The 23,280-nt window shown below is 49.9% G+C and overlaps 1 protein-coding gene across 1 annotated transcript; it reads right to left on the reverse strand.

Annotated features, from left to right (window-relative positions):
* Positions 1-9,225: 9,225 nt before the first annotated feature.
* Positions 9,226-17,145, reverse strand: LOC131066025 (NADH dehydrogenase [ubiquinone] iron-sulfur protein 2). The gene is made up of 2 exons (XM_059216171.1): positions 15,366-17,145; positions 9,226-10,239 (listed from the first exon to the last, which is right to left on the reverse strand). The coding sequence occupies exons 1-2, from the start codon at positions 15,768-15,770 to the stop codon at positions 9,268-9,270; spliced, it is 1,377 nt and encodes a 458-aa protein (XP_059072154.1). The 5' UTR covers positions 15,771-17,145; the 3' UTR covers positions 9,226-9,267.
* Between the last annotated feature and the right edge of the window lie 6,135 nt (positions 17,146-23,280).

The raw sequence follows: 23,280 nt of genomic DNA on the forward strand, positions 1-23,280 counted from the left end.
TTAAGTCGAGATCGCTTTTGTCAAGTTTCCCGGTTTGCTTGCTCTCGAACGCGAGAATTAGGTTCTTAATGTGACCAACAGTACGCGTCAAATCGACTCTATATTGACCATCTGTCTCTCGGTGCTCGCACCGGCCTCTGGGAATCTGGAAAGGCACCCGGTGCACTGCTGGTGAGGCACCGTTCTTGGCAGGTGCACCCTCATGTTCCGTATCAGTTCCTCCCAGTTGAAAAGGTTGAAAGCGTTCCTGCTTTCCCCCTGAAGTAGGGAAGAATGGAGGGAAAGGACAATGACGAACTAGCACGCAATGCTGAGTGTTGATGTGAAGCAAGAGGTGGCTCTATCCAGCTGAAGATGTCGGTGAGTTACTTTTGAGTGAAAAAAATATGCGTAAACCCATATAGAAACACTCAACTGGAACAAGTAGATGAAGAGGGGGCTCTAGTCACGTAGAGAAAAAAAGAAAGAACTGCAAGTCTTTTAAGCACAAACAGGAGAGAAACTAAATGAGAGATATGCGGAACTAAGCAATGCAGAATAAGTCCCATGTGTCTAAGAGCCAGGTCACTGTTCCCATGGATTGCTAATGTGGTGCAAGAAAACCAGTGAGTATCCATGGTGAACTGGTGGCATGATTACAAAGAATAGGCGGGAGTGCCTGGTGGTTAGATTGAGATATAGCACTTGCCTCCCGGTTTTGGAAAGGTGCTAGTGGGAGGAAACCTACTGGAAGAAATGCCGCCCATCTGTGCGGTGTGTTGCCCATTGTCCACTACCTATGGTATGTATTGCTGGATAGATGTGGAACCTTGTGTCACAAGGCTATGCTGGGACATGTGTGCTGAACAACTATATAGGGGGGGGTGGGGGGAGAGATCCATCAATGTTCAAAGGTGCCATGTTTGAGTGAAAAGAGGAGATAAATGCCATGATAGGTATACATAATCTAGATAGCACTAGTAAACTGTAGAAAAGAGAAATGCTGATGAAGTGGGGGATATGTTCGCTGTAGAGAGTATGGGACTCTCTGTATTGTTTCCAAGAGTAGAGGGTAGAATGGTGGTATGCATGCTTATGCCCTGTTCCTTAATAGACGACACACTGTAAGCTGGATGTGGTACTGCAAAGAGAAATGGAACATCATCGGGAAACATACGCCCCACCCATAGATCATTGAAACTAATCTTTGTATTGGTGCCCTGAGTAGAAACCATGTGCAATAGGCAGCGTGTAGCTCTTTCCGGAATGGATATAAGAACCAAACTCCCAAGATGATAGTGGGTAATGGCCCGGGGCTGTGTAGTCTAGTCCAATAGAGGGATAGTGGTTCTATGGCCGGGTAATAGCAAGAGAATGAGAAGAACCATGGTTGTGCTGCACTGAGGGAGCAAGGCATTTCTACTTTCTATACATGATACGTGCTGTGAGCTGAAATGGGTGGCTGTGGACTATATCTCTCTGAGTAGATGTATCAAGAGAATGCAGTGGCTGTGGCATTGTTGGTGCTACAGAAAGAAGAGTTGGGCTGCGGTTCATATGCCTGTAGGCCTGACTGGTCAAAAGAAGAAAAGTTGGATGAGAGACAGAACTGATGAGGAACAATAGTTGAAGAACCATTGTTGTCTGCAACAATGTAGTGTTCGGATACTGGTGTTTGTGAATCCCACAAGCTGATACAAGAGGATGGTGCACAGTAGAAACTAGTAGAGATGCTGTAGATTCCGTTGCTATAGTATATGAAAGCATTAGGGGCCCACGGGGGGGCATGAGGTATAGGGAAGGAGATATAGGAAAAGGAGAGCCTGGGTGTGAGGGTAAGAGGGGATGTAGGCAGGTTAACTGGAGTAGGAGGAGGAGAAGAACGAGCAATGTGGAATGAGGAAGGAGTCAATAGGTGAACCGGCATGCTGCAAGGTAGAACTAAGAGAGAAAGGCATTTGTCCAAGATGACCTGTTGGGTTGTCGCAGTACGGGGAAGAGGTATTGCAGCAGAGGTGAGTTCATATGTTTGGTCATCTTTACGGAGCTTATAGGTGTTGCGGTTGGCATCATAGAAAGCGCATTATAGTGCTATTGGTATGGAATGCCCAAGAGCAAATCAGAGTAGTCAAGGGGCGAGACCTCGCAGTCGTTAGTGTCGCAAAATGGTCCAATAGCAAATGTGATAGAACAACGTTTATTAACCAGCAAATGAGGGCCATTCTGTTGCACCCAGCCGAGATGATAAGGATATGGGTGGGGCAAGGTGGGAAGTGAAGGTGATCGGCAAAGGTCTGGGAGATTAGATTCTTTTGGCTGTCCTTGTCAAGAATTATCATGGCCAGCTGATCTTGAACCTTACAATGAGGAGTAACAAGGAGTGTGGGAGAGGGGGAAGAAGTCTCCTTAGTCATGAAGAGTAATGAAGGGTCTGCTGCAGTGGGGTTTGCAAGAGGAATGATTTGCCGCTTTTCCGCTACTAATTAATAATTATCCGCTGTCTCATTAGCCGGCCTAACTATTTACTTATTAGGCCCTAAGGGCCATCCATCCATAAGTAATTATTTGGGTAGGGAGTTCCCCGCCCCCCCCCACCCCCCCATTATAGTTGGCTGGGGGTAGGGCTTGACTGCAGTTCATTAATGACGCCCCCCTTCTACTCAAATAGTTCTAGAATTGAGGGTATCTCGAATTGACAACTGCAACAGCAGCCTCGGCAGCAACGTTTCAATACGTAACATTGCTGGTTATAATCTACCAACCTGAACTACCAACTACGAGCTTCAACTACCAACCCCTTAGAATAGTAGGGGCTCCCACTACCAACTACAAGCTTAAACCACTATCTACCAACCCCCATAGGGCTGCGCACTACCGGCAACTACCAACTACAAGCTTCTACCAACGACTACAATTGGAGATATTCTTTTCAATTGGAAGGTTTGGAAAGGGGCTCCGGCCCACGCTAATCAACATGAAGGCATTCTGGAACAAGATACTAATATTTGAAGGCGGCATTCTGGAACAAGATAATGATATTAATTGCCGGGGGACAGATACAGAATATTATTACCCATCCCGATGCCCTAACCTATCCTACCACTACCGCCTCCTACCCCACCCGCCCCCTACCCCGGGGGGTGGGCATGTTACGTATAGAATCGAGAAAGGGGCCCCCGCCCTACCTGGCACTTTCTGGAACCGGCCCTCTATTCTATTGTTCGCCTACGGGTCGGGCTCCGGAGGATCCCTCCCCGTGTTACACTCTGGGTGATGAACCTTGAGATTACTCATAATGGAATCCCCCGGTTTTTTTCGCATAAGAACAAAGCTAGTTTTTATTTCAACCGGCACCCCACCCCCCCCCAATCAATAATTGTAGATTATCGTGTTGGCATGTTACGTATAGAATCTGGCAAGCTCGAGGAATCATCGCTACCAATCTCTTCTAAACCGTAGAATTCTTCTTCCCCTACAATTCTATGGGGCGATTCTAGATCTATTTTAGCGCCCCTACTATTCGCCCCTACAATTCTATAGGCACTTCAGTCAAGCCCTAAAATGTTATGGTAGCTTAATTAGTGAATTAATCAGTCAATTAATACGGCCCCCATAGAATTGTAGGGAATCAGCCCGCCCCATAGAATTGTAGGGTGACGCTAGATTAAGCTAGAATACGCTAGCCCTTTAGAATGGTAGGGGGCAGTCAAGAATTATCCTACTCTAGCAGGTTCCAGTCAAGAATCCTTATTCTAACCCCTACGGGCCCCCGTTTCTCCTTAGAACAGTAGGGCACTGATTAATAAGTGGGAAACTCTAGTTCCAGGGGTTGGGTGGGAACTCTAGTTCGAGCGGGGTAGGACCTTGTTACCTTGATGACCTATAACTAGTAGATCCCACAGCTTCACAAGGCGAGGTACAAGAATGAACATCTAGTATGGATGTATAAAGCGTGATACCATCGTTGAGGGGTTCCCCCGCTTACCTCTTCTCGTGAATAGTATAGGTAAATGAAATTGACCGCCTTCCCCGTAGGGCGTCAGTTCGAAACCCATACGAAGCCCTACTATTCTAAAGGGCGGATTGAATTGCAGAGGCGAAGGTAGTATCTGATATCAATAGTAGCCCGCCCCCCCATATATCATTATTAATTCAGTGAATTCTGTATAGTAAGCATCCTTTGTACGGATCCCATTTTTGTTCGAGCATATAAAGCAGCAGTTAACCTAGCATCCCTTCATGTCCCATTCATTGGGTATCCAGGGTCCACGCAAAGCGTTGAGCTGGGAAAGGGGCACCACCAATTTTGAAAGCAAGGACACAACTAGAACTCCCAACCCACCCCGGCAAATGCAGGGCCAGGAACATCCCTTCCATATCGTTCTCGCAGTAGCAGGTTTGACGATTGATCTTATTGATTCAACAATTGAGCCCGTTGCCCTAGCAGATTCATACATATCCAGTCCCAGAAGCAGATGCAGCAGAGCCAGTAGCCACGGTTCCATATCGTTATCGATTCTTCGGCAACAACGGTGAGGTGAGAGTGGTCGAGATGAAGATTCTGTTAGAGATCGAAGGGAAGAGACTGACCTGCTCTCCGTAGTTCACCTGGTGTTCGTGAAAGGGATAGAGAGGAAGATTCTGCAGTTCCTTATGATGATCGTGATCCACCAGTTACTTATGAAGCAAGAGAAGCATCCGAGCAAGCTAACCGAGTTGATCCAGCCCTACTATTCTAAAGGGAACCATCCGCCCTACGGGGTTGCAGCAGTTTGTTTATACCAGTGCTAGGACTCATTGAATGCGTAACTTGGCTGAAAGGAATAGCCAAGGACGAAGGATCCGACCCCTACTATCTATGGGGCGTGTCCACCACAATGACCCGCCACTAATAAATAGCGGGTAAGAATTCAACCAAATGGTTCTGTTCGGCGAGATGAATAGCCGTTCCAGAAGAGCCAGATGTTCGGGAGGAAGATAACATATTATCGAGATCGTTCTCGAAGCAGAGCCAGAAGTCGATCCAGCACCCGGTACATTGATTTCGGGCCAAGAAAATAAGAGATTTCCTGTTCAAATAAAAACGGGGGGTAGATAAGTTTGTCGGTTTTTATACGTATATCAATATCTATATTAAGAAGATCATAGAAGAAGCAGTTGAAACAGCAGTCCGGTTGATTCTTAGCTTGATGCAGCTGCACTACCGGGCTTTATACCTGCACATAGTGTGGAGGGTGCACATTCCTTCAGGCGCGCTTAGGAATCCTTCGGGCTTCTTTGGAGCTTTGTTGGCACTTGGCTTTGCTGCTGCACTCGCCCTACTATTCTAAAGGGCTTTGCACCAAGCTGCTTCGACCCGGGGACAGGTGCATCCATAAGCAAGGGTAGAGGCCTTCAAATAGTAGGGGCCGCTTCGGGAATGGAAGCATCTGTTGAAGAATCAGCCCATCAGCGGCAAAGCAGCACCGTTGATCCATAACCAACACCAGTTCCTGTTGTTTACCTTGAACCTGTTTAACCGCCGCACCTGTTGAAGCATTCGTTTCAGTTCCACCGTTTCATATCCATATGCAGATTGACTTCCAGCAGATCGAGATTGAGTTTTAGCAGCGGGTGAATGGTACACTACATCTAAAGCAGCAATCGCAGGTGAACAGGACAGGGCTAAATGGCAGGGTTCGTAAAGAGGTGGCCCATCACCAGGAGCTCGTAAAGACCAATAACAATAGTACGCTGTCGGTGAATCATATACCGGGCCCCTACTATTCTATGGCACAGGCGAATGCGCGTTATTTATTGTGCCATAGAACCATAGCCCCTCGACATTTTATGGTAGGGGGGGCCACCGTCCAATGACTCGTGCTCTCAGGCATCAGGTTGTGTTTAGTGGTGACTAGCAACGAGAAAGTCATAAGTGTTTCACTCTGATAGTGCTTGATCGCATTATATCCATGTTGGTGGGAGCTTGCTCCTCCAGTCTATCCCTGTGGCTCAATAGGAGGCGCCTTGGGGAGGCCTTACCGACGCTACAATGGGTAAACTAGCGTGAGATCTGGATCCGCCCTGCCATCTATAGTTGGAGAAGCTGGGACTGGATCCGAGTAAACTGCATTGGTATCTCCTACTTTTGAACAGGCGAGAAAGGGAATAGTAGGGCTTCTTTAATTGCTGGGTTTTGATCCCGCCTTTAGAATAGTAGGGGCCGCCCCCTACTATTCTAAGGGCTCTGCCCCTACTATTCTAAGGGCAACCGCATCTACACTATATGCACCTGGAAATGCGCCTGGCACCGGATCTCAATGAATTATAGGTAAAACGGTGGGCTATGCGTCTATTCGATCCTCTCCTTCTTTTCTCTATCTATCTGCCATGGTTGCTGCTGACGCGAGAGAAATATCTGGGGTAGCTAGGGTAGGCTCTGTAATTTGTCCACTGGGCGACCTGTGTTTTCCTCTGCTTACACGAAGGGATCCGGATCTGTATATGGTCCTGCCCGCCCACCTCTGCATCTGTATATGGTATATATTAAGATGCATCTGCATATGCCCTACAATTCTATGGGGGCTCTATGACCTCTGTTGTTGGGTCACTGAAGATGGCTCACGTTGTAGCTTATTCTGTGTATTCCGCAATAGATTCTGTCCAGTCGGCTCAGCAGTTTACCCAGTAGCTGATTCAGTAGAGTCTGTTTATTCAGTCGATGCCCGGGGCCTATGTACACAAATAATGAGCGGGAATCTGCTTCCTTTCGATTGCCCATTAGATTCTAATAGTAGGGGTGCCCGCCGATCTTTACAACCTCGACGTCTGGTGCCCCCTACAATTCTATGGCGGCAAAGGCGACCGATGAGCCCCGCACCTTAGCCCAACCCATTGACTAGACTAGTTGTTTTTCCCTATACGCATGTACCCATCCGATGCTATCCAACGCACCACATTGATCAGCCTGCCCCTTTAGAATAGTAGGCGCTATCTCCCAGCAGGGGAAGGATCAACTGGTTAAACTACTGGGCTGTCTCTCCAAAACAAGACTGCCGTTGCTAAGTAAACTGGTTCATTGACTGGGTCAAATTATTCAACATCTGGTTCTGATGAACTCTGCTGGATCATTGACATCTGGGGACCATATAATGTCGAGGGGCCCCTACCCCCATAGAATTGTAGGGCCCTTTTTCATATTATTGCTAGCGAGCTGATGCCATTAACTGGAATTGGGACGGATCCAAGGTAAACACCTCGATCTCAAGATGGAACTATCTATATATGCGCCTGGAATTGGAGCTGCTGGATAAATTGGTTCAAGGTCATCAGCCTTAATTAATACGGCCCCCATAGAATTGTAGGGAATCAGCCCGCCCCATAGAATTGTAGGGTGACGCTAGAATAAGCAACTAGCTCTGGTGCTGGCCGGTGGTACTGTACTCCTTGTGTTCTCTCTACTGCTTGTGCCTCGGCCTTTGCCCCTGGTATTGGTGGTGCTTACTCTGTTACGGATGAAACTGCCCCTTATCAATGTTTCATTGAGAAATCAATTCAGGCTGCTTCAATTCCTGCTAGCTCGAGAACAGGCTTAGATGCTTATGGATCAACAGGAACTGGGTCTCGATCTACCGCATCTGGATATGGATATGGTTCGTTAACTGAAACATCTAGCTTTAGACCCCATACTTTGGCTCTGCAATGTTCTCAAACCCTTCCTTCTGTTGGTGGTTATAGGTCCTGGGTTATAGATAAACAGGTGCTGCTTCAATGGGCTCTGCCTCCGATGTGAGGTCAATGGATGCGAGGTTATGCTTCTTCGGGAGCTGCCTTTGGAGGTAATTTGGTTCCTTACGGGCTGCTTTCGAAATAGAAGGAATGCAACGGGGAATCGTTATCTCCCTATGCGGCCCGGGAAAAGGTTAACAAATGTTTGAAGGGATACTGTTGGGCGAGATGCTGGTTCAACTGGATATGGAATAGGAACTTCTGGGGTCGATGCGGCTGCCTTTCCTCTCGTTGCTTCCCCTCTAGCCACCCATGCCTGCGCTGCTGGTGGTGCTTATGGAACTAATATTATGGCCAGGATCTATCTCGCCTGACAACATTCCAAGATCGATCTCGACGATCTACCTCTGACGTCAACGATCGATCTCATGGTGGATCTCTATTCAATGCGGGTCCTCTCGATGAACCGGCTAATGAGAAGGTAGCCTATCCTTCCTCCCACCTATCCTTCCTCCCCCCCTACTGTCCTCCCTACCTACTATTCTAACCAGCGGCACCATTGCTAGGGAGCAGCGGCCCCCTACAATTCTATGGGCAACCCCTACTATTTGAAGGGCTCCCCACCCAACCCTAAATGGCATCAGCTTGCTAGAGTAAGCAACATTGGTAAGGAGCAGTTATAGTTAATTAATCAGTCAATTAATGCGTTCATTAATAAACGGTAATTAATCAGTCCCATAGAATTGTAGGGCTTGACTGGTTATTCTAGCGTATTCTAGCTTCATCTAGCAGGCGTATTAATCTACCCGCGGGCGCATTAATCTACCATAAAATGTCGAGGGCTTGATTGAAACCTGCTAGAAGAAGGGCTAGAATCGAGCTAGAATAACCCCCCAATTAATTCGTCAATTAATGACGCCTGCTCCCGCCCAACTCTATGGCGGTTCTAGAATCGACCGCCGGGCGGGTTGACTGCAGTACCATAAAATTGTAGGGAATCAAGCCATAGAATTGGGCGCCCTACTATTCTAAAGGAATCAGCTCGCTAGTATAATGTGAATTCCAGTCAAAGCTTGCACTCGATAGTTGCTATAGTACGCTAGCCCTACAATTCTAAGGGGCTAGAGTAACTAAAATAGTTCTAGAATCGAGGGTATCTCGAATTGACAAAACAGAATTCATTCTAGTTAATTAATCAGTGCCCTACTATTCTATGGATAAACCCCCAGCCGGGGGCCCTCCCGCCATAGAATTGTAGGGGAGCAGTAGATTAATGACGCCCCATAGAATTGTAGGGGGCCCTGTCAAATAGTAGGGGGCTAGAGTAACCAAAATAGTGGCTAGAATAACCTGCTAGAATAAGGGGGGCCGCCCACCCTGCTGCCCGGAGAGCGGATAGGGGCCCTGACGTCTACTATACCATATTGGTGATGCTACAGTGATGGTGACGCCATACCTTATATACGTCACATGGTGCATGATGGTGGTGTAATCACGAGCGCATGACCTCGACCCACCGGGGATCAGTCAGTTGTTTCTGGCTCGCAATGAAGCTAGGGTGAGCAACCAACTGTCCTCTACCTATCTATCTACCTCTCCAAACACAATATCTTGAGTACCGATGATGGTGACCACATCTGCTGGCATGTGATGTTTGGACATAGAATCAGGTCCTTGTGAATGGGCAAAGCCAGGTGCTCTTATTCTACGACGATAGGGACGATTGCTCCCATTACTGACCGGAAACACACCAAATTCTCCTTTAGGGGCTTCAACCGCGGTATAGGTCGAAGAAGCTGGTACGGAAAAACCCTCTGTATAGAGTTCAAAATGGTGGATTGAGGATTCCATGGAGAGTTTCATTTGGCATCGTGATGGGGGACATAGCTTACGATCATCGGCTTTCACCATGCCATCGGGCATTCGATTAAGACATTGCACAATGATTCTCAGACTCTGTCGCATCTCTTCGATGCGGATACAGTAGCGATCATAGCAATCTCCCCTGGTACCCACTGGTACGTCAAAATCCGATTGGTCATGGGCATCGTAAGGTGCTGCTTTTCTCAAATCCCAGCATACTCCCGAACCTCTTGGCATTACACCACTAAATCCCCAATCCTTGGCCTGCTGTGCAGTGACAGTACCAATATCCACTAATCGTTGTTTCCGGATACGGTTGCCGGTTAACATCTCTTCTGATTCGTCAATACGAGAAGCGAATTGTCGTGTAAAGTCGTAAATATCTTGGCATAAGCCAAGAGGCAGATCTTGTGCCACTCCACCTGGTCGTATGTAACTGGCATGCATCCTGGCTCCCGAGACTCTCTCATAGAATTCCAACAATTTCTCCCGCTCCTCAAAAGCCCACAGGAACGGGGTTAATGCTCCCACATCCATAGCATGAGTGGTTAGAGCAAGTAAATGATTCAAAATTCGAGTGATTTCGCGAAATGACACTCGTATATATTGAGCCCGTAATGGTACCTCGCAATTCAAAAGTTTCTCTACGGCTGAAGAATAAGCGTGTTCCTGGGCCATCATAGGAACGTGAATAGGGTCGACGACAGAATTGCCGGGTCCGAAGGTCATTTAGGCTTTAGGTCGATCGGGAGATAGCATTCATGCACCAGAAGACCAGCGGGTCTCCAGTCGACTATCCATTCTTCCCGTATCCCCCTCCTCTCCCTCGGAGAGTACCTGATGGTACTCGCCGAATCCAAAATCGAGCCTATAGATAGAAACAATGGGCGCTCAGCCTACTATAGCTATAGAAAGGCGGGGTGGGGGGGGGCGCTCACTTCTCGACCTATCGGTCGAGCTCCCTAACCCCCCCCTACTATAGATAGGCGGTTTTATCGGACCCTCTCCCACAATAACTATTCCCTCTCACTGTTAATTAATTAGCCCCAGCCGAATTGGGCGGGGGCCCTCCCCCCATAGCCTCCTCCTCCCACCCACCCCTAGGGCGAGCAGCTTGCTAGAGTCAACTTAATTAACCTGCTAGAATCCCCCAGTCCATATAATTTGAGGGCTTGATTGGAACCTGCTAGAATTGTAGGGTTGACTGCAGTACCATAGAATTTTAGGGCCATAGAATTATTGTGGGGCGTTCATTAATGCGCTTGCACTCGATAGTTGCTAGAATCGCCCATAGAATTGTAGGGGGAGTAACACTCGATAGTTGCTAGCCCTACAATCGAGCTACCTCCCCCCTACTATGTCGAAGGGCCCCCGCCCAATTCTATGGAGGCTCCAGTCAAGACTCGAACCCCCCCTATTCTAGCAAGCTGATTAATAAAGAGGGTTCTCGATATTTGCGAGGGGCTAGCCCTACTATTCGCGAGGGGCACTCGAGAGTTGCCATTAATCAGACCTGCTAGAATCGAGAACTATGCCCCCAACTATCGAGTGTTGACACCCTGGAGGGCCCCTATCAATTCTATGGGGCTGCTCGCCTCAAATTCTATGGGCCCCTACTATTCTAAAGGGCTAGCAAGCTGATTCCATCAAAATCCCCACACTCCATATAATTTGAGGGCCATAGAATTGTAGGGAGCCCGCTAGAATAACCTGCTAGCCCTCCAGTCAACACTCGATAGGAATTATAGCTTTCTATAGCTAGGATAGGTGGATAGGGCTAAGGGAGAGCTCCAGCCCTACGGGGGAAGGGTTAAAAGGTGCAAAGCAAAAATCGAGCTTTTCATCGCGGTCTTCTGAGTAACTATGGGGCAACTAGAGTTTCCCACCAACTTAGCTCGATTCTAGAACTCTTTTAGCGTCGATTCTAGAACCGCCGCCATAGAGCCCTTCAAATAGTAGGGGGGAGCGTCGATTCTAGAACTATTTGAGCATTGGAGGGCCCCGCCCAATTCTATGGCTAGCAGGCTGATTAATTAACGGCTGGGGGTTGCTCGCCCTCGACATTTTATGGACTACTCGCCCGGTTATGCCCCCGGGCGGGGGCTGGGGCCGGATTCCCTAGGGGTGGGTGGGAGGAGGCTATGGGGCGCATTAATGAACGCATTCCCTCCCCCGGGCGGGCGGCTGGTACTGCAGTCAAGCCCTACAATTCTATGGGGGCTTACTCTAGCAGGTTCATTAATGTTATTCTAGCCCCCGCCCAATCGAGCTACCTCCCCCCTACTATGTCGCCCTTTTTCATATTATTCTAGCCCCCGCCCAATCGAGCTACCTCCCCCCTACTATGTCGAAGGGCTAGCCCCCCCTACTATTGAAAGGGTTCTAAAGGGCCCCCCCCCCTCCAATTAAGTTGTGGGTGGGAGGAGGCTATGGGCGCCCTACAATTCTATGGCCCTACAATTCTATGGGCTGGGGGGGCTTTACTAGGGCCCCCTACAATTCTATGGGGGTTTCAATCAAGCCCTCGACATTCTATGGGCGAATTAATTACTGATTAATAAGGGGGGCTTTACTAGGGCTAGCGGGCTTCAATCAAGCCCTACCCCCAGTCAATTAATGTACGCCTGCTAGAAGACCCCGCCCAATTCTATGGGGGGCGGGGGCTGGGTACCATAGAATGTCGAGGGAATGCGCCCCAGTCAATTAATGTACGCCTGCTAGCCCCAGCCGCCCCCCGGGAGGTATATTATCGTAGGGGCCCGCCCAATAACAACTATGATGGGGGGGGTGGGGGGGTAGGGGGCCCTAGTAAAGCCCCCCTTATTAATCAGTAATTAATTCGCTTGCTAGCCCGCTTTTCTTTTAGCTTATTCTAGCGGGCTGATTAATTGACTGATGCCATTAACCCTACTCTTTTCTATGGCCTTTTCGACATAGTAGGGGGAGGTAGCTCGATTGTAGGGGGCTCGCCCGCCCAATTCGGCTGGGCCCCTACAATAATCTACCTCCAAGTTATTCTAGCGTATTCTAGCCCCCTACTATTCGCCGCTTTCTCGCAGGTTTCTCCAGCCGGGGCCGAATTAATTGACTGATTAATGCAGGGGGGCTTGACTGGGCCCTACGGGTTTTTCAGGCCCCTCAAATTCTATGGGATTGGGGGGGTGGATATAGAATAGAAGGTGCCTAATTTCTCACCCTGCTTCATAATGGCAGTGTTCATGGGGAATTCTAGCTATAGAAAGGGTAGAAAGGAGGGGGCTCACCCCTCGACTTCCTCCCCCTACCGGTCTTCTGGAGCATAAATGCACTCGGCCGACGCCAGGAGGCCGAGGGGTTCGCTACGCCCACACCTCGATCTATCGATCGAGAGCACCCTGCATTGGGGGCCCTCACGTCAGTAAAGTCCCCAACCTTCGGACCGTTCCTTACTTCGAGCTTCACATCGCATGCACAAGTGCTCTCTGAACCGTGCAATAAGGTCACCCATAACACGGCTCTCCCACTCGACGGATCCCCCATCTATTCCATTACATGAGATTGGGGCCACTTCTCTTCCAGGGGAGTGACGACTATCTAGAGTCCTCTTCAAAACAACAAGAAGGAGATCCCGAAAGAAAAGGCACTCGACCCCCCCACCCCGGAACAACTAATCTACAACTAGAATTCCCTAGTTAATCTACCTCTGCCATACTATGCCCCCCACCCAACCCCACACACGCCCCAGCCGAATTGGTCAATTAATGAACCTGCTAGAGTAAGGGGCCCTCCCCCCAGCCGAATTGTAGGGTTGACTGCAGTACCATAAAATTGTAGGGCGAGAAGCTAAATAGTTATAGAATCGCCCCCCCCCCACCCCCCCCCATTGCTGAATAGTAGGGGCCATAGAACTATAGCGGCTGGGGGGGTAGGGGGGGGGAGTAACAATTCTTTGGGGGGCCGGGGATTGTAGTTAGACCACCCACCTCTGCATGAGGAGGTATAGGCGGAGGCGGAGGCGGCCGTAGGGGGGTGAGCCCCCTCCTTTCTACCCGGCAAACTGTAGAAAGCTATACTCTAATTCTGCAACTATATCCTCCAGCATAGAATAGTAGGGGCCCCCATTCGAGCCCCCTACTATTCTAAAGGGCCCCCTACAATTATCGAGGGGGCTCCAGTCAAGAATTGACTGATGTTAACAACCTCAGTTCATAACTATATCAGTTCATTAATAAACCCCCAGCCGGGGCGAGTCGAGCAGTCCCAGTCTTAATTAACCTGCTAGAATAACCCTACAATAACTAGAATAGGGGGGTGGGGGGGGCGGGCGAGCCTATAGAATAATGGGCATTAATGCGCTCCAGCCGCCTCCCACCCACCCCTAGGGCGAGCCGTTCATTAATAAACCCCCAGCCCCCGCCCGGGGGTAGGGGGCCCTTCTATAAAGAACCCTTTCAAATAGTAGGGGGGGGCTAGATTGACGCTAGAATACGCTAGCCCTCCAGTAAACACTCGATAGTTGTGAGCCCTACGGCCGGAAACTAGAGTTCCGGGGGCGAACCGCTCGTCCTCCGGAGGACGAGGGCCGACGAAGGTCGGTCATTTATGCGCTTGCGGTTGGGTCGAGGGCGACGCCCTATCCACCTATCCGCCGAACTATAGAAAGGAGGGGGCCTTTCGGTGGGGTCCCAACAAACACCGGGAACTACTATAGTTGATAGTAGGGAACCCCCTGCAGGGTGGGGGGGAATGGTAGGGGAAGAAGGCGGGGGGGGGTGGGGGTGGGGGAGAGGGCAACTATCCAAACTATCCATAGTAGGGGGGGGCATTTCTGCTCTCTCCAGCCCCTTTCCCCCCTATCAATACTGAGAAGGCTTGAAAACCGTAGGGCGCCCAGTCTGCTTGGGGAGAGGACCCCTATCCATAGTAGGGCGGTTGGGTCTTGATTGGAGGGAGAAGAACTCGACTCAACCTTAGCCCCCCCACCACCCCTCTTCTATATCCCTATTGCCCTATGCGGTAGCCCCACCTCGATAAAGGGGGGGCCGAGGACCTTTAGGTTTAGGCGGGGCATTTCTACATATATATAGATATATATCTAGATCTAGATATCTATCTATATAACCAGTGAGCGACGGCGGTTCTGTAGTGTTCGTCGGAGAAGCTCGAATTCCATCCCTTCTTTCGTCACTCCGTGATTGATTCCGGCACCGACCCATTTCATTGTATCCGTCCGTATGAGGACCTCCTTCCCTTCTGCCCACTCTCCGTTCACACGGGAAACAAAGCGGAAGGGTAGGCAGCAGGTACCACGAGCCCTCTGTCCCACACATCCAGAAGTGTAGTTCACCGGTTCCACCGAATGCTCCTATCTCTCGGCAAAGACCGTGTGAGTGTGCGGTTATGCCCGCCAATGCCAATAGAAAAGTTCCCCGAGCGCATGCCTCTCGATTTATTCTTCGGGAGCCCTGCCCCCCCTGAGAATAGTAGGGCCTTTGATAGGTATAGGTATGGGTATAGGTAGGTCGAGCGACCTCTCCGGAAATGACCTGACGTCGTGTGAATCCCTCCCATCCGCCCTCTCCCCTCTATGGTGCACTCGCTTTGGATCTCCGACACACAGGGGAGGCCCAACCTTCTATAGTTGGAAAAAAAACCGGCCGATCATTCCGCATCCCGCATTCACGCCGTTCCACTGCCGCTCGAGGAGTTGTAGATCGAGCCATCTCTATACGACATGCTGTTGTCGCCGCCATCTTCTATGTGTCACTTAGTCATCTCTGCCTCGCTGTCTCTGCAGCCGGAATAAACGGACTTCATTCAGTGACTCCGCGATCGCCCTCTAAACGATCAGAATGGGGTAGAGCCTGAAGATACGTTTTGTACTCTATCAATTTCTCTGTGCCTCTATGGAGTAATCCAATATGCGGTTCCGCACGTTCCACCACTTCTCCGTCCATTTCCGATACTGATCGTGGAACACCATGAGCAGCAGGATGTTGAGGTCCAAAATTCGAAGTGGAATTTCTTATTTGTTTGTTCCTAGTCGTCATGGGAGAGAGATCGATGAAGAAATGGATTGTTCCCTTCGCAATACCGATGTCCGGGGGTTCGGTCAAGTTGAAGCGGCCCTTCTCCACAAACCCCCCGGATCTTGTAGAGTATCTATCCTCTGATATGTGACGTATATAACCGACGAAGAAGACTGGCCCGGGCGGATATAAGGGCCCGTTCCTTCTGATCATCTGTACGTAACATGCCCGCTTATGCTAGCAGGTTAATTCATTAAGGGGGATGGGTCTCGAGAATTGCCGGTGGGAAGAGGAGTAGGAAGGGGTGGGTGAGGAGTAGAGAGAGGCCGGAGAAAGACCGCCTAACCGCTTGAAGCCGAACGCTCGAACACTGCTCCTACTCCTACCAATACCCCTACTCCTACCCCCAACACTACAGATGCCGGCTCCTACCCCCCTACGGGGCTACCCTTGCTCCTCCCCATACCGCATACCGGCTGGCCCCCCCCACCCCATTCTAGTTAATAGTAGGGGCGCCCGGCCGGAATCCCTTCCCCCAGTCAAGCTTTGTTTGTTCTTCTGTATTGGTGGACCCCTTAGAATAGTAGGGCATGCGCCGTAGGGGCGGAGGATGATTGCTTGCTGTTTAATCCGGTTCCACTATGTGGATGGAGTCCCGTGTCGGTGCGGCATATGTCTCCATAGGAGGATCGTCCGGCTACCATGGCCCTCATCAGACTTGTGCGGAGAAGGCGGGTGGATTCCTTTACTCCGCAGTTAGCGGCATGAGTAGCCCACGGTTCACCATCGATGAACATAGTTGTTAACGATTACTCCGCCTCGCCATGGGAAGCAGCAAGCAACATGCTCCAGTTTCAAATTGCAGCTTATTCTTTATTTGACCCCGCTAAATCTAATGAATCTTTTCAGGGGGGGGGGTGGGAGAGTATAGCTCGAGTCTCCACTCAAACCAGTTATATAGGTAGGGGGACCCTCGAGTGAGTTGAGTCTACATACGTGATAAATGAAGAATCCAACGTAGTTTGATAGCAGTCTTCAGTCATAGCCCCGAAGAGGAGGACACCACCTTTCCTAATATCTATATATCTATATATCTAGGGGTTAATCGGTATCCGGTAAAGAGCGCCAAGGAGGCCTATCCTTCCTACGGCGTTTCTGTGTTTGTCCGGTAGCGAGCCAGCAATCAGAAGGTGGGCCTACTATTTGTAAGGGTCCCTGCGTTGCTTGATTGTTTGGAGGAGGATCTATGGGTGGCCGGGGGGAATGCCTATAGAAACTATGGGCCGGCTTCCAGCTTGTAAGCTTCCAGCCGGTAGCGAGCCACTGAAAGAAGGTCGGTTCCCCCCCAACAACCTTCCTTCTCCTTGAAGGAGCATCTAGCGGTGCCCCCCACGGTTCTCCGGAATCCGGGTCCGGGAAGCTTCCAGCTTCCAGCTTTCCCAACCCCAACCTTTTTTATATCTCCAGCCGCCCCCCCGGGAGGAAGATTAGTTTAGGGGCCCCCCCACCACTACCATAGAATAGTAGGGTCCATATAATTTGAGGGCGAGCAGCCCCATAGCCTCCTCCCACCCACCCCCCCCACCCCCCCCATTATAGCTGAATAGTAGGGCCATAGAATTGTAGGGGCCCTCCCACCCTCCTCTACTCGATAGTTGGCTCTCAGGAGAACTATAGATCTTATTAATTAGCCTGCTAGCCCTACTATTCTAAGGGGGGTTGGGTGGGAACTCTAGTTGCCCCTCAAATTCTATGGTAGTCGGTATATTAATTGTTCAACTTTCTAAAGTTCCCTCCCCCCTTGTTACTCTAGCTTATGGACGCGTACTCTAGCGTATTCTAGCAAGCGCATCCATAGAATTGTAGGGCGGCTGGTACTGCAGTCAAGCCCTACAATTCGGCTGGGCCGGCTGGGGGGGTCACTTTCACAGTCATATGAGCCAGACGAATGATCAACGTTAGGTAGGGTTAGGAAGGGAATTGAGTTGGGTCGGAATAATCTACAATTCTTATTGGGGGGGGTGGGGGGGGGGCAGTCATATGAGCGATCAAAATGAGAAATGGAGAGATGGCCTGGAGGGGAATTGAGTTGGGTCACTGAACCAGTCATATGAGCCAAACAATGATCGACGTGCCGGGGAGCCCTTACAACTCTTTCTCATTTTATTTCTGCCGGCCCAGATCCTACAGACCCTTTTTTGAGATAATTCATTCCGAACTAATCACGATAAAGAAGAATTCTGCCTGCTTTTTGTGCCTGCAGGGTGGGAATTTAGGAAACAACTAGAGGTAGGTAGGTAAGAAACTCCCAGCCAAATAGTAGGGGCCCACCCAGCCAATGGTAGGGCCAGATTCCATACGTAACATGCCCCCTTGCCGAATAGTAGGGGGGTTCATCGGGATGGCCCTACCCCGGCCTATTAGAAAGGGTTCATTAGTCAGATTCTATACTACACATGCCTACCCGGGCAACTATAGATCCCGGGTTGGGTGGGAACTATCTATCTACGGCCCTACTATTCGTGTGTGGGGATGGGTGGGGGGCATAGTCGGGGTGGGCCCCTACTATTCTAAGGGGCCGTTGGCATCCCGGAACCACCCCACAGAGTTAGCTCCAGTGTTTTTCTAATAAGCTATCTACCGCTAGCGGTCTCCATCCCTAGCTAGCAATTCTATAAGATAAGCACTTACTGGGTTCAGTTGTCGACTTAAGAATGATAGGGAGAGGTTGAGTTGATGGATGTGGGGAGAATGGTTCCATTTCGGCATCTCCAGGGTTCGAAGGCAGCTCCCATTGGGAACAGAGGGAGGGAGCAGCTAGTGAGTTCGGATAGGACTGAAGTCTGTCTTTCAATCTTCCATTCTTCCCTCCAGTTCTGGCGGTGTCAACTAACTATGATTCCTATTGGAAGCGGGGAATAAGCAGCTTTTAGCAAGCAGTCGAGTGACGAACGTGCTCTTAGAATAGTAGGGGCCCACCCAACAACAACAACTATTAAGCCCTCCCCCCCGGGGGGCGTCGGTTCTCCCCGAGTGATATCAGAAGCGGAGGCACACCCACATGTCGATCAACGATAAGGTCAGTTCACCACAGAGCCGGGCGGGAAGGAATGAAGGCAGCTGAACTCAAGCCATCTTCGGCCGGCAATGAATCGTAGTTGGTCGGTTCGTTAATACGTATTAGACATAATCTTCCAATTCCCTCTCGGTTCTTCCTTTCTGCCTTCCTTCCTTTTGTTCGTGTTAGCTTCCTTTTCACCGGCAGGAGTGAACATGAAAAACCATAGACCTCACTGCAGGAGGATGATTTCAAGCGGGAGCTTCGGGCGGGTTCAATGCGAGAGGGTTGATTGCGATTTCATGCTTGGGCCTTTCGAGCGAGTGCCGTTCATAGCGAGTCCCCCTTGCCGGGAGATGGCATGTTGTTATATGGCGTATTATCAATCATAACGCCCTACTATTCTGGCGGGTGGGAATGAGCAATCATTGCATCGAGACCCCTTCGGGGCCTTACCACAGAGCTTTAACACTGGGATATTCGTAAGGTCGAGTTGATCATTGAAGCCAGCTTCAGGTCTCGCGGGTGGGAGGGAACTATAGGGATCACACCTGAACGACTTTCTTTCCCAGTCTTGATGCATGCAGAGTGCCTTCGATGAACCCTGCAAAGCTGCAATTGTCTCCCTTTCTTTCATCCTTCCTTTCTGACTAAGCAGTCTTTTGGGAGAGAGATAGGTCTTCAAGTCATTCCGGTACGGGAGAGGTCTGAGGTTCGATAGCATTCTTTCTTTATTCCCTCTGGTTGCGGTGGTATATAGAGTGATCGTCCCTCTCCACCTATCGAAATGGCTTCAATCCCAGTTTCATAAGCTATACAAAACGCCACTTGAAGTCATGTTCCGGAAGAACCCACTCGTACTAGTTATTCGGGTTGGCTCACTTTTGCACATATGAAAGTCAAAAATGGAACCAGTTATATAGGTAGGGGGATCACCCCTACTATTCTAAGGGCTCTAGTGAAAGCCAAATCCTAGTTTTCACAGGGGTGGGTGGATATATGAAACGTCAATTTGTCATGTTTCCAACTGCTCGACTAAGTGCCCTACGGCGGCCCTACTATTCTATTCTATTATTTCCTACAATAATCGTTGAAGGGGGCCCCTACTCCTACTATTGCTCATTAGCCTTCTATACGTAACATGGGTGGGAGCCCATAGAATTGGGCGGGGGCCCCTACTATTCTAAAGGACCGGGAAACTAGAATTGGGTTGGGGGTGGGACTCTAATTCTAGTTTCATAATAGAATAATAGGGCTCGATTCTATACGTAACATGCCCGGCAGTCATTTCCCCATTATAGAGGTAAGGGGGGCAGAGCAAGATTCTATACGTGATACGAATTGATTCGAACGTGCCAACTCCCAACCAACCCAATCAACGGCCCCATAGAATTTTAGGGGCCGGCAACACAGCTAAACTTGCTGGGAACCCCCCCACCCCCCATTAAGTTGAATAGTAGGGCCATAGAACCATAGAATTGTAGGGGGGGGCCCCCGCCATGCGAGCAGTCCAGAAACTCTTTTAGGGCCCCCCTAAGCTATAGTTCTATGGTTCTCGAGGGGGCCCCCTCCTGTAATTAATCAGCTTGCTAGAATAAGCTAGAATCGACATTCGAGGAACCTGCCACTCGTGCCGACGTTAGCCATTCGAGCAGCCCCTAGAAATTGTAGGGCGAGTCCATAGAATTTTAGGGCGAGCAGCTCGCTAGGCCTTTCAAACAGTAGGGGCCCCCAGTCCATCAAATGTCGAGGGCTTGATTGGAACCCCCCCACCACCCCATTCTAGTTGTTATTGTAGGGGGAGTAAGGCGAGCAGTCAATAAATATACCCCTGCTGAAGAAGACTGCTCAAATAGTTGTTCTAGAATCGAGCTATAATAAGCAATTATAGATAGCGAATCGAGCGGGCTAGAATCGAGCATGGAGCTACTATTCCTTCTTCTAGCAACTCGGGGGGCTAGCCCAGTAAAGCCCCTACGGGGGTAGGGCTAGCCCCATAGAATTGGGCGGGGCCTTTCTCGATTCTATACGTAACATGCCCGCCCCTCTTTATGGCATCAGTGAATTCATTAGCTTGCTAGAATACGCGCCCATAAGCAAATAGAATCTCCTCCCCCGTGAGGGCTAGCTTAAAAGCAAGCTGATTAATCTGCCGTCATTCATTTTGTTGTTTTTTTCTTTATTCTATACGCCTGTGGGGGGGTTGGGTGGGGGTGGTTAAGGCTGTGAAGAGTCTTGGCGGTTTGGTTCACTTCACTGGGGGTCTGTTACGTATAGAATCTTCAGTGTCCAACAACTCCCCCAGCCGAATTGGGCGGGGTTGGACAAGCCACAAGCTTAAATCCCCGGAAATAAGATCTCGCCGCAAAGCCCAGGCCGGATCTCGTAATATTGGGTAGAGGGCCCTCCACTTGTCAATTCTCGGTTCATAATTCCCCGCTGCTGTCCACGGGTACGATCGAACTTATACATTCTTATGGGTTATCGCCAACAACAAAATCTACTTAGATTGGAGCACCCACCCGCTACGGCTCAAATTAGGTAGGCCCTCCCCCCCTGCAGGGAAGATATAGTTGGGTTGGGAATAGGCCCTACTATTTGCCCTATTATTCTATTATTCGGAACTGGCGGAGGACAAAAGTATAATGCAGCGTAGAAGCTCAGAGATCACAGACGTAGGTTACTGGGTGGGTGGGATCTATAGTATTGGTACTTGTTCGAAAGAACCTCTTCATGGGCCCTACTATTCTATGGGGATCTCAGTTCGTTAAGTCTTGAAAGTTGGCTACTGAAATGCGCCCGATCGGGGATCCATGGATCACAGACAGAGGTCTATGTACGAATGCCCTCGATCCATACTAAGAAGAGAGATTCAATTCACTAGAATATAGAAGAGCAACATTACGATGTAAAGTCATTATCTCAGAGCCTGCCTTTCCATTCATTCCCGGTGTGACGCCTCCGGTTCTCTGCAGGGGTGTTGGCGTTATCACTCGGGAACTATAGTGCCTGATCGTGCTTCACACGTATGCTTCGTTCACCAATTACACAGTCAGTCACTCACTCTTAGTAGATGGAAAGACTCCCCGGGTCGCTCATTCTTGTTCGTTCTCCTAGAATGATAGGAATAGGGCTCTTCCTTCGCTATAGCCGGTCAGGGAGTAGCATTCCCAAAAGATAGGAGAGGGAGAGTAGCACTAGGTCGAAGGTATTTGGTGCCCCAAAGAGCTATAGAAGATAGTCCTCTCCAGATGGATATGGATAGGGATGATCGGGCGGGCTGCTCTTCATCGCTAAACCCAACCGGCTCTTCATTCACCGCGTGACAGCATAGGCCCCGGCACTATCCATTGGGCAACGGATCGCCCTTTTCCTATCATTGCAGGGGTGCGCCGATCAGAGTAACACAGACGTTGGAAGGGTGAAACTCCCGCTCAACGAATTCTTTTTTATGCGCTGCGCTAACTTGTATGACTTTATTAAAGCGATCGACCGGAACTATCCAATCCATGGACAGTAGCGGCGATCGACCTAACGGGACAATACCGAGGCCCTATCTCCCTATCTCAGTGCGAGAAGGCTCTGATTCACTGGTCGAGGGTGCTGGAAGTGTTTCTTCAGTGGTATGGGCTATAGTCAGTCGAGGAAGGGCAGCAGCGGCCCCCCCTACTATAGATAGGCTTTTATGGGGCAGTGAGCGGATAGGCCGAGGGAGAGGCGCCACCACCTATTGATTATTGAGAGGGGGGGTCGGATGAGAATCCCAATCTGAGCCTTTGATCTTGACCCACAACCAGACTTTAGCAAGGATTGGCCGCGGCTTCTCCTACTACGATTCATTCTGAAAGCGTGCTAATCCCTATGTCCAACGAACTGCCTCTTGCTGGGGTTCTAGCCGACCCCTGGAAGAATCGTTATGGCTAGAACCCCAGCTGAAGAATTCCCCTACTATTCTAAAGGGGCCGGCGGCACATTCATGGTCTTTATTCTTTGGGGAGATTGCTAGGGATGGAGACAGAGATATCGTCGACTTGCCCAACAGCCGTCTCGCCCGAGGTGCCACAACACAATAGTTAGCGGCGAACAGAGCGTTTACCTATTCAATGAGAGGATCGAATCGAGCCAACATCGAATGGGCTCAGCTGTATAAAGGTGGGATGGCAAACAACTCTGAACCGTTCTCGAGTAGTGCCGGGGCATCGTGATCAATGTTTCAAACTTGATTCATTTAGCAGGTCTGCCCGAGGGCCCCGCTACTATGGATAGGGCTTACATTGGAGTTGGAGCACTTACATTGAAGCGACACCGAGATTGGCCCGGAGATATAGGAATGAGAATGGCCGTATGGAATGACGGAGCCCGACTATAGGCTCATTGGTTGGACCCGGAATGAGTCACACCCCACCCTTAGCAGCGGACAACAGCAGTGGTTTTAAGAGTGGGCTAACGCAGGTATAACTATGGAACGAACCGAAGCTACTACTCTACATATGACCGGGGGGAGGGCCCACTCCACATTCGGCATGAGATCTAAGGCTTGCAGGAGGAACGTATTATAGGCTGCTTACGACAGGAGGGGAAAGCTGCAATGATAGAAAGGGCCACACGCCGATCATTAGAGATGAATGGGCTCTACTAATAACTATGCCACTATATGCGGTAGGG

This window comes from Cryptomeria japonica, unplaced genomic scaffold (assembly GCF_030272615.1).
Source record: "Cryptomeria japonica unplaced genomic scaffold, Sugi_1.0 HiC_scaffold_851, whole genome shotgun sequence".
In the NCBI taxonomy this organism is placed as follows: Eukaryota; Viridiplantae; Streptophyta; class Pinopsida; order Cupressales; family Cupressaceae; genus Cryptomeria; species Cryptomeria japonica.

Excerpts from the sequence above, each read along its gene's own strand:
- LOC131066025 (XM_059216171.1), bottom strand. The coding sequence starts at position 15,770 with ATGATCAGAAGGAACGGGCCCTTATATCCGCCCGGGCCAGTCTTCTTC. Across the intron at positions 10,240-15,365 it reads CCCATTCTGATCGTTTAGAG|CACGTTCCTATGATGGCCCA; the intron begins GGCGATCGCGGA and ends GTCGACCCTATT.